This window comes from Manis pentadactyla, chromosome 1 (assembly GCF_030020395.1).
Source record: "Manis pentadactyla isolate mManPen7 chromosome 1, mManPen7.hap1, whole genome shotgun sequence".
Taxonomy (NCBI): domain Eukaryota; kingdom Metazoa; phylum Chordata; class Mammalia; order Pholidota; family Manidae; genus Manis; species Manis pentadactyla.
Window position 1 is genome coordinate 149,459,689 of NC_080019.1, and position 16,934 is coordinate 149,476,622.

Genomic DNA, 16,934 nt, shown 5'->3' on the forward strand with positions numbered 1-16,934 from the left:
ACAGATCTTTGAATAGAATTATCTGAAAGACTTAGAGAAGACCTAGGTATTAAAAATACCACTAGGTGTTAAATGCAGGGAAGGAGTATGAATATAAAGACCAAAAGGGAAAAAAGCCACAGAGGAGATAAAGTATGAGAGTCATATCAGGAAAAAGATATATACTGTGGATTCTCATTATTTTTAGTAGTTAAGGTCTAAAAAATTGGAAACAATGGATTAATTAATATCAAAACATTGCTCCTAGGGAAAATAACAGTTAGGTTCCTGTGAACCTTTGGTTATAACATTTTTTTCCACCAGTCTATACCTATTCTTGTTTTATATGTGTTTCCATATTTAAAAGATAACCATATTTAGTATATATTATTGATTCATTAGCATTGAGGTCATGGTTAATAGAACTGTAACTGATGCCTGAATAAAGCTTATCTAACAAATGTATTTTCTCTGCAAGCATACCACAGCTTTCTTGCACTTAGGAGCACTGAACGACACTTCACTACCATCCTTGGGGCCATTTTAAATGGCAAAATCATCCACAAAAGTGTGGCGCTAAGTAGAGTACAAAAAGGACACTTGTTTACAGTATGAGAGCTGAGACAAGAAGGTAGACTGTCACCTTGTTTTGATTTTAGCTAGAAAGTGCATGTTGGGGTGATTCAAATTTTTTGTTGTTCTGCACATGTCCATAAATGAGCACAAAAGCACTGCAAGTATTGAATTGAGGTTATAAGTGAACTTTAGGGAGTAGGCAAATTCACAGATAGGGAATACAAAAATTATGAGGATCTATGAGAATAGAATTTGTGCATTTTGGTTACAATAAGTAGTGACACATGTTCTTTAAAAATTAGAGAGTTTCAATATCAATTTTGTTCTGTCAGCTTGCTCTTGATGGATCCTAGTCCTTTCTTTTACAGTGGAAAATACACTGTATTTTTGTTTTCCTTTTTTTTAAATAAATGAAACACAATATCTTATTTGGAAAAAGATCATATGTGATGATCACATGCTTGGGCTGGATTACTTTTCAGTAATGTTGAGGGGGAGAACTATCCATTTTGCAATCCAATGGTAGACTAGAAAAGATAACTAACATGGTCCTACCACACAGAGATGTCTGTATTGGAATTTTCACTTAGATTTCTTAGAAATGTGTTGATTCAGCAAATATTTATTTAGATCCAATTTGTGGGAGCTACAAGTCATGGGGACGAAGTAAAAAGCAAAACCACTCAAGAACTTAACTGTGATAGATTATAGTCTATTTAAAAATAGACCATTTGAGAAGTAATTTAGTGCAGTTACTAGGACTGTAGGTTCTGGAGCCAGATTACTTAGAAATAGCTACTGAGCTACTTCTTAGTAGCTGTGTGACCTTTTGGCAATTATTTCACCTTTCTGTGCCTTCATTCTCCATTTGTAATATAGAGAAACTGGTAGGACCTTGCACATAAAGATTTTTCAGGTTTAAATATCATTTAGTTTTAAATATATAAAGTTTTTGGAACAATGTCTGATGCACATTAAATTATATAGGCATTAACTGTCCTATTATCATTACAATCATTGTTGATAGTAGTATTAGTTACAATAATATAAGTTGCAAGTAAAGTAATACAGTTTACAACAATAAATATAAAGTACTATCTATAGCGAGTAGGATTTATCAGGGGTACCTATTTTAATTTGGGATGTTAGGGATAAATTCCTTAGGAAAGTGGTATATTAACTGAAATTTGAAATGTTGATAGTGAAAGCAAATGGAGATCATTCTAGGTGAGGAACGGTATGCAAGGGTCCTGTGGCAGGAGAGAGCATTTAAAGAAATAATCAGTGTGGTTGGAGGCCAGTTATGCAAAATGAAACTGACTTTTAAGCAGAGTTCAATTGATGTTTGGTCTTATAGACCAGTTGTGGAATTTGGATTTTAATACTTAGAGCAAAGGAAAGCCATTGGAGAATTAGCAATGTGTGGGTTGGTGGGGATTAGAGGGGAATGTGGCGTCATACTTAAAGATTATTTGACTGCAGCATTGCAGAGAGAGAGAGAAAAGACTGTGTTTACTTTGTATCGTTGAAGCCAGTATGTTTTATATTGTATAGGGTTTTTTAATACTGAATCAACTATACATAAGTATATATATATATATATATATATATATATATATATATATATATATATATATATATATATATATTATATAATAAGTGTTTTGGCCATAGATAGCAGTAATCTGTATATAAAATGTAAGAGATTTTTTTCCACGGTTTTGTAAAACTCAATATTAATTTCTTTAAACCATAGTTTAAAATGTATTAATGGATTTAGTATGTATGCTAATGTATCTTTTTTAATTTGACATTTAAAGTTTAATGAAACATTTTGTAAAATTTAAACTAAATTTTTTTTTTTAAAATTTAGTTATTGCCTGCTTTGCCACATAATAGGCAAATGCAGTTTTCTCATTTGAATAGCAATGGATTTTATGTTGACAATGTTTTTTATTACATAATATTTTGCCTACTGTTCAGATGAAGTTTTTCATACTGGTCTTTATTATATAGATGTTAAGCAGATGGTTTCCAAATGAGTATTTTTCTCTAGAATACTTAACATTCTTATGTTTGATTATGGCAGGATCTGCATCCTTAGAAAGCCTGGCTTTAATTTGATGTGTTCCCTTTGGACTTATTCCATAGTAAAATGTTCATAATTATGTAGGTAACATGAATCTTTTCATATGTTTAAAGACAATGCAGGCAGTTAACAAGAAGATGGATCCACAAAAGACATTACAAACAATGCAGAATTTCCAGAAGGAAAACATGAAAATGGAAATGACTGAAGAAATGAGTAAGTTTAATAACTTGTAGTAAAATGTGTAGTTTTATCATATTTGAATTAGCCAAGCTTATTTACTAGCAGCCTATGGATAAATGTCTATATTATAACTCCAGTGTATTTTTTTTTTTTTTTTGAGAGGGCATATCTTATATTTATTGATCAAATGGTTGTTAACAACAAAAAAATTCTGTATTGGCGACTCAATGCACAATCATTAATCAACCCCAAACCTAATTCTCAACAGTCTCCAATCTTCTAAAGTATAATGAACAAGTTCTTACATGGTGAACAAATTCTTACATAGTGAATAAGTTCTTATATGGTGAACAGTGCAAGGGCAGTCATCTCAGAAACTTTCGGTTTTGATCATACATTATGAACCATAAACAATCAGGTCAAATATGAATATTGGTTTGATTTTTATACTTGATTTATATGTGGATCCCACATTTCTCCCTTTATTATTATTATTATTATTATTATTATTTTTAATAAAATGCTGAAGTAGTAGGTAGATGTAAGATAAAGGTAGAAAACTTAGTTTAGTGTTGTAAGAGAGCAAATGTAGATGATCAGGTGTGTGCCTGTAGACTATGTGTTAATCCAAGCTAGACAAGGGCAATAAAACATCCACGAATGCAGAAGATTTCTCTCAAAACAGCGGGGGAGAGGTTGTAAGCCTCACCTCTGTTGATCCCCAATTTCTCACCTGATGGTCCCCCTACGACTGTGCCTGTCTTAGGTTGTTCCTCCCTTGAGGAATCTTACCCGTCTCTGGCTAACCAGTCATCTTCCAGGGCCATACAGGGAAATGTAAAGTTGGTAAGTGAGAGAGAAGCCATATTGTTTGAAAAGGTTAGCTTTTTCCTTCTTTGCAGATTTATGCCCTGTGGCTTCTATGCCCAGCGTTTGTCTTGAGGTATCTTTAGCACTTGGAGGAATTATGATACTCGGTAAATTCGATATGAGGCACGAATTCTATTTAAGGGTTGTAATTAGGAAGGAAGAAGAAAAGCTATAGAGGTAGCAGACAGAAGAAAACATGGGAAGATTGATTATTTCTTTGACATATCTTCTTGTAGAGTAATTTAAGCATGTATAGGTTTTAAACTACTAATTAAATTGCACACACACATTAACATAATAGGAATACAGTTACATAACCAAAGCAGATCTATAATTACCAGCCATCTCCATGAGGCCAAGAAAACCAGTTAGGCACCCTAGGCATTTGTGAAAATTTGTCTATGATATGATGGATATTGTCCAACTGTACTTGAACAGTCTGAGAGAAATCAGACAAATTAAAACAGCCCATTCCTGGGAACTGTTCACATCCCATATGTTCTTTTAACAGTAGATAGTCTGTAGTTGTAAGATTTTGGAGCGCTACAACTTGCACTTCTCCTAATTCTTGGTTGAGTTCCAACAGTGTAGATCCAGTCAAATTTGTTGTTTTACTGTATGCACAGGCCAGCTTAGATATCTCCTTCTTCATTCCAATGGCAAGTCCAGGAACTGGTGGGATGAATGCAGCTACAACTGCTGCATCGCCTGGATCTCTGTTGAGGTTTTTTGATGATCATCTTCTGGTATGACTCTTCCAGAGAGTGCTGATGTTGGAAGTTCTTCTTCATATCGTATCTTAGTTCATTTTCTGGGTAGCCAAATTAGGCTTTGATCGTCTGTATAAACACAAACAGACCCTTTGCCCACACTTTGATCTGCCCTTTATACCATTGTGTAGAACTCATTGGAGGTCAACACACAGGAACTGCTATTTTTTTTCTTTTTTTTTTTAAGAGAAAGGAATATTATCAGAAAAGTATACCTCCATAGCTGATCATCTGACACCCTTTAAGTGATCAAAATTAAGGATATTTAAAGCATGCATTAATCTTTGGTTTACAGTTAGTTTTATCCTATCATGGAGTAATCCCCCTTTTCTTTCTTTCTTTTTTTTTTTTTCGTTATCTTTAATCTACACCTACATGAAGAATATGAAGAATATTATATTTACTAGGCTCTCCCCTATACCCGGTCCCTGCTATAAACCCCTTTACAGTCACTGTCCATCAGCATAGCTAAATGTTGTAGAATCACTACTTGTCTTCTCTGTGATGTACAGCTCTCCCCTTTCTCCCACTCCCCTATGCATGCTGATCTTAATAACCCCCTTCTTCCTTCCCCCCTCTTATCCCTCCCTACCCACCCATCTTCCCCAGTCCCTTTCCCTTTGGTACCTGTTAGTCCATTCTTGGCTTCTGTGATTCTGCTGCTGTTTTGTTCCTTCAGTTTTTCCTTTGTTCTTATACTCCACAGATGAGTGAGACCATTTGGTATTTCTCTTTCTCCGCTTGGCTTATTTAACTGAGCATAATACCCTCCAGCTCCATCCATGTTGCTGCAAATGGTAGGATTTGCCCTCTTCTTATGGCTGAGTAGTATTCCATTGTGTATATGTACCACATCTTCTTTATCCATTCATCTACAGATGGACATTTAGGTTGTTTCCAATTCTTGGCTATTGTAAATAGTGCTGCGATAAACATAGGGGTGCATTGGTCTTTCTCAAACTTGATTGCTGCATTCGTAGGGTAAATTCCTAGGAGTGGAATTCCTGGGTCAAATGGTAAGTCTGTATTGAGCATTTTGATGAACCTCCATACTGCTTTCCACAATGGTTGAACTAATTTACATTCCCACCAGCAGTGTAGGAGGGTTCCCCTTTCTCCACAGACTCGCCAACATTTGTTGTTGTTTGTCTTTTGGATGGCAGCCATCCTTACTGGTGTAAGGTGATACCTCATTGTAGTTTTAATTTGCATTTCTCTGATAATTAGTAATGTGGAGCATCTTTTCATGTGTCTGTTGGCCATCTGTATTTCTTTTTTTGGAGAACTGTCTGTTCAATTCCTCTGCCCATTTTTTAATTGGATTATTTGATTTTTGTTTGTTGAGGTGTGTGAGCTCTTTATATATTTTGGACGTCAAGCCTTTATCGGATCTGTCATTTACAAGTATATTCTCCCATACTGTAGGGTTCCTTTTTGTTCTATTGATGGTGTTTTTCGCTGTACAGAAGCTTTTCAGCTTAATATAGTCCCACTTGTTCATTTTTGCTATTGTTTTCCTTGCCCGGGGAGATATGTTCAAGAAGAGGTCACTCATGTTTATGTCTACGAGGTTTTTGCCTATGTTTTTCTCCACGAGTTTAATGGTTTCATAGCTTACATTCAGGTCTTTGATCCATTTTGAATTTACTTTTGTATATGGGGTTAGACAATGGTCCAGTTTCATTCTCCTACATGTAGCTGTCCAGTTTTGCCAGCACCATCTGTTGAAGAGACTGTCATTTTGCCATTGTATGTCCATGGCTTCTTTATCAAATATTAATTGACCATATATGTTTGGTTAATGTCTGTAGTCTCTAGTCTGTTCCACTGGTCTGTGGCTCTGTTCTTGTGCCAGGACCAAATTCTCTTGATTACTATGGCTATATAGTAGAGCTTGAAATTGGGGAGTGAGATCCCCCCTACTTTATTCTTCTTTCTCAGGATTGCTTTGGCTATTCGGGGTCTTTGGTGTTTCCATATAATTTTTGAATTATTTGTTCCAGTTCATTGAAGAATGTTGCTGGTAATTTGATAGGGATTGCATCAAATCTGTATATTGCTTTGGGCAGGATGGCCATTTTGACGATATTAATTCTTCCTAGCCAGGAGCATGGGATGAGTTTCCATCTGTTAGTGTCCCCTTTAATTTCTCTTAAGAGTGACTTGTAGTTTTCAGAGTATAGGTCATTCACTTCTTTGGTTAGTTTTATTCCTAGGTATTTTATTCTTTTTGATGCAATTGTGAATGGAATTGTTTTCCTGATTTTTCTTTCTATTGTTTCATTGTTAATGTATAGGAAAGTTACAGATTTCTGTGTGTTAATTTTGTATCCTGCACCTTTGCTGTATTCCGATATCAGTTCTAGTAGTTTTTGGGTGGAGTCTTTAGGGTTTTTTATGTACAATATCATGTCATCTGCAAATAGTGACAGTTTAACTACTTCTTTACCAATCTGGATTCCTTGTATTTCTTTGTTTTGTCTGATTGCCGTGGCTAGGACCTCCGGTACTATGTTAAATAGCAGTGGGGAGAGTGGGCATCCCTGTCTAGTTCCCGATCTCAGAGGAAAAGCTTTCAGCTTTTCGCTGTTCAGTATAATGTTGGCTGTGGGTTTATCATAGATGGCCTTTATTATGTTGAGGTACTTGCCCTCTATTCCCATTTTGCTGAGAGTTTTTATCATGTATGGATGTTGAATTTTGTCAAATGCTTTTTCAGCATCTATGGAGATGATCATGTGGTTTTTGTCTTTCTTTTTGTTGATGTGGTGGATGATGTTGATGGATTTTCGAATGTTGTACCATCCTTGCATCCCTGGGATGAATCCCACTTGGTCATGGTGTATGATCCTTTTAATATACTTTTGTATTCGGTTTGCTAATATTTTATTAAGTATTTTTGCATCTACATTCATCAGGGATATTGGTCTGTAATTTTCTTTTTTGGCGGGGTCTTTGCCTGGTTTTGGTATTAGGGTGATGTTGGCTTCATAGAATGAGTTTGGGAGTATTCCCTCCTCTTCTATTTTTTGGAAAACTTTAAGGAGAATGGGTATTATGTCTTCTCTGTGTGTCTGATAAAATTCCGAGGTAAATCCGTCCGGCCCGGGGGTTTGGTTCTTGGGTAGTTTTTTGATTACCTCTTCAATTTCTTTGCTCGTAATTGGTTTGTTTAACTTTTGTGTTTCTTCCTTGGTCAGTCTTGGAAGGTTGTATTTTTCTAGGACGTTGTCCATTTCTTCTAGGTTTTCCAGCTTGTTGGCATATAGGTTTTCATAGTAGTCTTTAATAATTCTTTGTATTTCTGTGGTGTCTGTTGTGATTTTTCCGTTCTCATTTGTGATTCTGTTGATTTGTGTTGATTCTCTTTTTCTCTTAATAAGTTTGGCTAGAGGCTTATCTATTTTGTTTATTTTCTCAAAGAACCAGCTCTTGGTTTTATTGATTTTTGCTATTGTTTTATTCTTCTCAATTTTGTTTATTTCTTCTCTGATCTTTATTATGTCCCTCCTTCTGCTGACTTTAGGCCTCATTTGTTCTTCTTTTTCCAATTTCGATAATTGTGATGTTAGACTATTCATTTGGGATTGTTCTTGCTTCTTCAAGTGTTCCTGGATCGCTATATACTTTCCTCTTAAGACTGCTTTCGCTGAGTCCCACAGAAGTTGGGGCTTTGTGTTATTGTTGTCATTTGTTTCTGTATATTCCTTGATCTCTATTTTAATTTGTTTGTTGATCCATTGATTATTTAGGAGCATGTTGTTAAGCCTCCATGTTTTTGTGATCCTTTTTGTTTTCTTTGTAGAATTGATTTCTACTTTTATACCTTTGTGGTCTGAAAAGTTGGTTCGAAGAATTTCAATATTTTGGATTTTCCTGAGGCTCTTTTTGTGGGCTAGTATGTTTTCTATTCTGGAGAATGTTCCATGTGCACTTGAGAAGAATGTATATCCTGTTGCTTTTGGGTGTAGAGTTCTATAGATGTCTATTAGGCCCATCTGCTCTACTGTGTTGTTCAGTGCTTCCGTGTCCTTACTTATTTTCTGCCCGGTGGATCTATCCTTTGGGGTGAGTGGTGTGTTGAAATCTCCTAGAATGAATGCATTGCAGTCTATTTCCCCCTTTAGTTCTGTTAGTATTTGTTTCACATATGCTGGTGCTCCTGTGTTGGGTGCATATATATTTAGAATGGTTATATCCTCTTGTTGGGCTGAGCCCTTTATCATTATGTAGTGTCCTTCTTTATCTCTTGTTACTTTCTTTGTTTTGAAGTCTATTTTGTCTGATATTAGTACTGCAACCCCTGCTTTCTTCTCGCTGTTGTTTGCCTGAAATATGTTTTTCCATCCCTTGACTTTTAGTCTGTACATGTGTTTGGGTTTGAGGTGAGTTTCTTGTAAGCAGCATATAGATGGGTCTTGCTTTTTTATCCATTCTATTACTCTGTGTCTTTTGATTGGTGCATTCAGTCCATTTACATTTAGGGTGACTATTGAAAGATATGTACTTATTGCCATTGCAGGCTTTAAATTCGTGGTTACCAAAGGTTCAAGCTTAGCCTCTTTAGTATCTTACTGCCTAACTTAGCTCGCTTTTTGAGCTGTTATATACACTGTCTGGAGATTCTTTTCTTCTCTCCCTTCTTACTCCTCCTCCTCGATTCTTCATATGTTGGGTGTTTTGTTCTGTGTTCTTTCTAGGAGTGCTCCCATCTAGAGCAGTCCCTGTAAGATGCCCTGTAGAGGTGGTTTGTGGGAAGCAAATTCCCTCAGCTTTTGCTTGTCTGGGAATTGTTTAATCCTGCCATCGTATTTAAATGATAGTCGTGCTGGATACGGTATCCTTGGTTCAAGGCCCTTCTGTTTCATTGCATTAAATATATCATGCCATTCTCTTCTGGCCTGTAGGGTTTCTGTCGAGAAGTCTGATTTTAGCCAGATGGGTTTTCCTTTATAGGTGACCTTTTTCTCTCTAGCTGCCTTTAAAACTCTTTCCTTGTCCTTGATCTTTGCCATTTTAATTATTATGTGTCTTGGTGTTGTCCTCCTTGGATCCTTTCTGTTGGGGGTTCTGTGTATTTCTGTGGTCTGTTCGATTATTTCCTCCCCCAGTTTGGGGAAGTTTTCAGCAATTATTTCTTCCAATATACTTTCCATCCCTTTTCCTCTCTCTTGTTCTTCTGGTACCCCTATAATATGGACATCGTTCCTTTTTGATTGGTCACACAGTTCTCTTAATATTGTTTCATTCCTGGAGATCCTTTTATCTCTCTCTATGTCAGCTTCTATGCGTTCCTGTTCTCTGGTTTCAGTTCCATCAGTGCCCTCTTGCTTCCTATCCATTCTGCTTATAAACTCTTCCAGAGTTTCTTTCATTTCTGTAATCTCCTTTCTGGCATCTGTGATCTCCCTCCGGACTTCATCCCATATCTCTTGCATATTTCTCTGCATCTCTGTCAGCATGTTTATGATTTTTATTTTGAATTCTTTGTCAGGAAAACTGGTTAGGTCTGTCTTCTTCTCTGGTATTGTCTCTGTGATCTTTGTCTGCCTGTAGTTTTGCCTTTTCATGGTGATAGGAATAGTTTGCAGAGCTGGAATGAGTGACGTCTGGAAGAACTTCCCTTCTTGTTGGTTTGTGGCCCTCCTCTCCTGGGAGAACAGCGACCTCTAGTGGCTGGTGCTGGGTAGCTGTGCGCAGACAGGGTTTCTGCTTCCTGCCCGGCTGCTATGGAGTTTATCTCCGCTGTTGCTGTGGGCGTGGCCTGGCACGGGCGGCTGCTCCAAAGTGGTGGAGTTGCGTTGGAGCAGGAGTGGCTGGGAGGCTATTTATCTCCATAAGGGGCCTCCCTGCTCCCTGTAGCCCAGGGGATTGGGGTGCCCAGAGATCCCCGGATTCCCTACCTCTGGATTAAGTGTCCCGCCCTGCCCCTTTAAGACTTACACCAAGCACCCGCCAAAACAAAACAACCACAAAAAAAAAAAAAAAAGTTTTTTTAAATTCAAAAAATATATAAATAAGTAAAAAATCGCCGCTCGTTTTTCTTTATTCTCCGGTGCCAGCCTCAGGCATCTGCTCACTGGTCTTGCTGCCCTGTTTCCCTAGTATTGGGGTCCCTATCCCTTTAAGACTTCCAAAAAGCGCTCGCCAAAACAAAACCGAAAAAAAAAAAATGGCCACTCACTTTTCTTATGTCCTCCGGCGCCAGGCCTCTGGTACCCGCTCACCATTCTTGCTGCCCTATTTCCCTAGAATCCAGGGCCCCGCGCACGCACTGTGTATGCGCTCTGGTCCAGATGGCTGGGGCTGGGTGTTCGGCAGTCCTGGGCTCCGTCTCCCTCCCGCTCTGCCTATTCTTCTCCTGATGGGAGCTGGGGGGAGGGGCGCTCGGCTCCCGCGGGGCCGGGGCTTGTATCTTACCCCCTTTACAAGGCACTGGGTTCTCGCAGGTGTGGATGTGGTCTGGATGTTGTCCTGTGTCCTCTGGTCTTTATTCTGGGAAGAGTTGTCTTTGTTATATTTTCATAGATACATGTGGTTTTGGGAGGAGATTTCCGCTGCTCTACTCACGCCGCCATCTTGGCTCCACCTCCCAGTGTATTTTTAAATTGTCAATGTACATGGCTCAAAATTCTTTTGACATTTAATGGAAGGAAAAATATAAAATCTGTTAGGTCATATTGGCCCTTGGAGTTTTCTTTTATTAATTAGTAGACCAAAACCAATTTGAATAAAATAACTCTTACTGGTTTAAATTAGGTAGTGTAGTTGTGTTGATTTCTTCGCACTATAGATGACCTTTTTATATTAGAGTAGAAATAATGGAGGTCTTTTGTTTTTTATTTTTTTGCCCTCCAAAAGTTATTTAATATTTTTTCTTCTTTATGAAGAATTTGTACATTATAAATTCTTAAGGAAATTGATAAACATAATTATATATATGTTTCTTTATAAATTTTAATAAAATTTTTCTTTAAGATATTATAGATATATACTCTTATGAAGGTTTCACATGAAAAAACAATGTGGTTACTATATTTACCCATATTATCAAGTCCGCACCCACACCCTATTGTAGTCACTGTCCACCAGTGTAGTAAGATGCCAGAGTCACTGTTTGCCTTCTCTGTGATACACTGTTTTCCTTGTGACCCCCCACACCATGTGTACTAAATATAATACCCCTCTATCCCCATCTCCCTCCCTCCCAACCCACCCTCCCATGTCTCTCCCCTTTGGTAACCACTAGTCCCTTCTTGGAGTCTCTGAGTTCTGCTGCTATTTTGTTCCTTCAGTTTTGCTTCGTTGTTGTACTCTACAAATGAGGGAAATCATTTAGCACTTGTCTTTCTCCGCCTGGCTTATTTCACTGAGCATAATATCCTTCAGCTTGTTTCTTTATAAATTTACAAATTAATTGCATGTTGTTGTGGATATCTGGAAAATAGAGGAACAAAGCATATAAAAAATATCTATCGTTACACTCCCTAGATGTAGTTACTGTTTATGTCTGATTCTTTTCTATGTCTTCCTGTATCTTTTGTTAGATCATGTTACACATGCAATTTTGAACCTTATTCTGCTTTTAAAAAACATAGTATTATAAAATAAGTTTGTATTTATTAACTTGAATCTTTTCTGAAGTTTTTTTTTTTTTCATGGCTTTAAGATTGCATACATTAAGAAAGGCAATACCAATCTTTATTTCACCGGAATAAATAAGTTAGCCTTTGCAGTGCCTTGGTCAACAATGAGTGATTACTTCCATGATAATGCCAAAACTAGCATCATTGTTTTGCAAAGATGTTTTCTAATTGTTTTATAGCTATGTAGGGATTTGCCAGTTCACCTCTGCATATCTGCTAGCATTTTAATTTGATAGCATTTAGTGTGTAAAATAGTATCAAATTAAATTACCAGGATTCCTGAACTTTCCATTGTTCTAGTATTCTGTTTCAGAATACCTGTTTTCCTTTTAGGATTTAATGATACTGTATGTGACTCTTTGCTAGTTCAAAAAATTCCTTAATTTGTGTCTTTTGAAAATATGATTTTTTTTTTTGGAAACGTCATTGGTGAATTTTTAATGACTTAGAGAATTGTCATTTATATAATGATCATAGTATCTGACAATCTTATGTGGTTTCCAACATTGACACAGCATGAGCAGATGTTATTAGAGGAATTAAGTTTTCCATTAAGCTATCATGAAGACAGTCAATGAGCTTGTAGTTAAAACTCCTATCAGTTACTCTCATTTGTATTTTAGTTATTTGCAAGTGAGTCTGAAAAATAGCAGTTAATGACAGTTATACCTTTTTTCTATATTCTAGGTTAATTTGTTAACATTATTAGTATTTTCACCTAAAGATAAATTCACATCTTAAATGGATATATCGTTCTCTGATTAGAATTTACTGTACATTTTGTAGTGTTGCTCCAAAATTTGTTCACCAAGATTTTTGGATGGAAACAAGATTTTTGAGAAATCTTTATTATATCTGATTAGTTTTGTTACATTCTTTCCGAAAGCATTCTTCTCTGTTAATCCCTGATTACACCTTTCTGATCTTTTTCATCTATCCCCTTCTTTTATTTTATTTCTGGAGCTACTTCTTCATTGAGCCCCTTATAAGCCCTGACCTGGACTCCCCATCTCCCTTATTACTTCACTATTATATGAGTGGGACAACTGCTAAATTATTTCTCCAGAAGCTTGCCTCTGAGCATGCTGATCAGATTCCTTTAGTGGCTTCTTGCTAACTACAAAATAAAAGTCTCCAGATCATAAATCAAAAATGATTTTCAGGTCGAGCCCCTTTATTTTTACAGTGAGCATATGAAGGCCCAGAGAGGTAACATGACTTCCCCCAAAAGTTACACAGGTACCAAATGGAAGAATTGAGACTAATTGAAGTCTTAGCATTTGCTGTATTTCTTCAGAAATGATATTCCATTTTATTTTGGACTTAAGCTTTTACATCCTTTCCCAAATGTACTTTATATTATTAAGCTGACAAAAAAAAAAGTCAAATCATACTCAAATAAATCAAAGATCTTAATCAATATCAAGCATTATTAGTGATGTCAAGGATACAAGCAATTAAGATGCACATGCAAAACAGGTCGAGGGCCAGGACATCCCAATCACTTTTCTTCCCATAACACATGTTTCTTCCCAGACACAAGTGCTTTGACCCAGAATATTGGATAATGTGTCTAATGAGGATTGCTTATCTTATCATGTTAAAAGGAGCATTTAGATTATGAAATATATTAAATTTCTACCTTGGATGGTCACCTACCCTTCTGTGACATTTTCTAGGATATCGTGATTCATAAACCCATAGACTGTAGATATGTTTACTATAACAGGCGTAAACGAAAGACATCCTGCCAAAGGCATTCTATAAACAAGGCTTCTCTTGCCAGCAAATATTGATCTGTTTACCAGGAGCAGCATGGCTCCATGAAGTCAGACTAGGTTACTTATCTTTCCTCTGGGAGCATCCCCCAGTAGTCAGGAGAGTGGTCACAGGCCAGCTGCTTTATTTCCTTTCCTCCCAATCATTCTTCATTCGTGCACCTTAAATAATAACCAAACAGAAAAACTTAACTCTTCCTTGTATGTATCCCTGTTGCCTTCTGTATCTTTGCTCATTCTGTTCTTTTTTGTTTTCTAATCACTTATCTTCACATTTACCACAATCTGTTTACTTTTTTCTGCTTAAGCGTAAACTGTTGTCTTCTTAGGTTGTATTTGTACTGTATGCCAGGCACTTAATTTCAAAGATAAATAAGATGTAATCCTGATATGATGCCTTCTATACAGATGGCTTTCCATAAACATTTTGATAAGGGGAGGGAGAAAAGAGGGCCTTAGCAGTAACTATTGCAAAGTTAAATTAATTGTACATCATTCTTTGGACAAGTTTAATAAAATATTGAACCCTAAGCTTTGTTAGAATACTACCTACATCTTGAATGTGAATTTAAGAAAGCCGAAAATATAATTATAATTATAGGTATAAAAAGAGTAAATTGTCCCCTAAGTATTTATGGAATATTTGATCCTTGCATATTCTTCCACAGTCAGGTTTAACAGCTACCAGCTCAATAGATACAATTTGTGGAGTCATATTTAAAAATTTAAGCCTGTAGCTCTGAATATCATATAGTTCTTATTTGAAAGTACTTTCATAAAAAATGGGAGTAGACTTGGTTTATTATGGGATGATTTGTGTTGAAGTGAACATTATTCCATATTCAGTGCCTCAAAAATGTATTTATTGATGAACTTCATTGACATTTAACAGCTGACTTTTGTAGTTTGTTGGCTCACTCAAGTCTGCCCTTCTGTAATACTCAAATATATGTGCACATAGCTAGGCCTCCTCCTACAAATGTAAATTCAACTTGAAATCTGTTTAAAAATAACTGCTTTGTCTCTCTGCTTCCCCTGCAAGTCAATGACACACTTGATGACATCTTTGATGGCTCTGATGATGAGGAAGAAAGTCAAGATATTGTGAATCAAGTTCTTGATGAAATTGGAATTGAAATCTCTGGAAAGGTATGAATGTCTTCCTTTCTCAGTTGGAAATAGTTTCTATCACTTTTGACACTTTAAGTTGTCCTTTACCGTTATGTGATTTTTTTCATATTTGTTTGAAAGGTAAATTAAACCTCTTTGTACCATGTCCTTTATGTCTTTGCCCAAATGTTTGATAATGTACATTTCTCTTCTTTTCCTCTTTAATACAGATGGCCAAAGCTCCATCAGCTGCCCGCAGTTTGCCATCTGCCTCTACTTCAACGGCTACAATCTCTGATGAAGAGATAGAACGGCAACTCAAAGCTTTAGGAGTAGATTAGTCAAAAAACCATAAGATTTTGCTTACTTACAGTTACTGGTATAAACCAAGCACAGTGCAGATTTCTTTTACAGAACAAATCTATTTTGCAAAAATGAAGACCATGAGTAGATAGTTGTTTGCTAACCCATGGCTATTTTGAATCTTTTACCAAAGAATGACAATGATGCAAAAATGGGAGCAGTTTAGATTTTAATTAGAACTATTTAGGACTGATGCTGTGTAAAAGTTGACCTCTTTCCTGCATGCCATAGAGAAATTATATTCATTACTTATTGTTATGTTCTAAATCTTTTTACACTGAATACAAAAATTTTGCTAATGCCACTAGGCACAAACTTAAAGAGACTTGTAAAAACATTAAAAATGTATCATTAATTCTGTATCTGTTGCTTGTTCTTTGTAAGTGATACATCTTATGACCATAGGGGCGGTTCAGCTGCCAAATTATTTTTAAATGATCTAAAAGAAGAGTGCTATTTAAACATCTGTCTTAAACAAAAATTGTCATGAGCTTTTCTTTTCTTTTTTTTCCTTTAGGAGAACATTCTAGTTGGTAAGTTTATTACCTTTCAAAATGTACTTGGCACCTGCCTTAAGAAGCAAACATATTGTGTACATCTTAAAATTTTTTTAATTGATGGAAAAAAATTACATTTTCAAGTAAAATTAAAGCTTCTTATGAAAATTATCCAGGCTCTCTTTTGTAAAGCTTTTAAGAGTGCATTCGAATATAATTAGCAAAAATAGACACTGAGTTAATAACATTTTAAAGTAATAAAACAATATATTTTGTTTTCACCCAAGAATTTCTTCCCAGAACAGAGGAGATTTTCTCCATATGAGTTGTAATTTAGTCTCTGTTTTTTGAACTGTATTAATGTATATTGAAGCCCCTAAGTTAAAGCCATCATTGTCAATTAAGTAACACTACTAAAAGACCTAAATTTTCAAAAAAAATTAGCATTTTTTCTTGATAAATAAACTACATTTTCAGAAATTACTGCTTAAATATGCATTAATGTATTAGCAGTATTTTTTAAGGTGAAATTGCCATGGCATTTAATGTATGTATAGAAAGTGAATACGGAAGTGGCAGATTAGTAAGATACAGAATTTAGAATTAGGTTAATTTTAGAAAATTATGTTGTAATATATGGGTTCTAGTATATCGCACCATAAAAATTCTATAGAGGAGATCAGACAGGTATAACCTGGTTAACTTGGGATCATGGACATTTTCAACTAATATTGACAATGTAAATATATTTTAGGACTAGTATACATGTGGCTTATGAATTGGTAGAAAGAATAAAAAGCTAAACTGTATAGTTTATAATCCATAAACCATTTTATAATACTGAAAGATAAGGTTTCATTATTGGTAGTATTAAATACAGTTTTCCTGAACATTAATGGGTCAAAACAATTTTACTGGACTGTGGAACATTAACCCAGAACTTGTTTTGATTCTTGGATGTACATAATAATGCTAACTAACTTTATTTACTTTCTTGTTTACATGTGGGGTCTTTTGTTTTTAAAATTATTTTGTTAAAAAAAATCCCAATAAAGATTTATTGCTGTTAATGC

The 16,934-nt window shown here is 35.8% G+C and overlaps 1 protein-coding gene across 1 annotated transcript in view; it reads left to right on the forward strand.

Annotated features, from left to right (window-relative positions):
- CHMP2B (charged multivesicular body protein 2B) overlaps positions 1–16,931 on the forward strand; it is a 56,593-nt gene extending 39,662 nt beyond the window's left edge. Inside the window, exons 4-6 of the mRNA XM_036898875.2 lie at positions 2,758–2,860; positions 14,934–15,040; positions 15,232–16,931. Coding sequence (XP_036754770.1) covers positions 2,758–2,860; positions 14,934–15,040; positions 15,232–15,342 — 321 coding nt within the window. The 3' untranslated portion in view covers positions 15,343–16,931. The remainder of the gene's footprint in view (positions 1–2,757; positions 2,861–14,933; positions 15,041–15,231) is intronic.
- Positions 16,932–16,934: the final 3 nt, after the last annotated feature.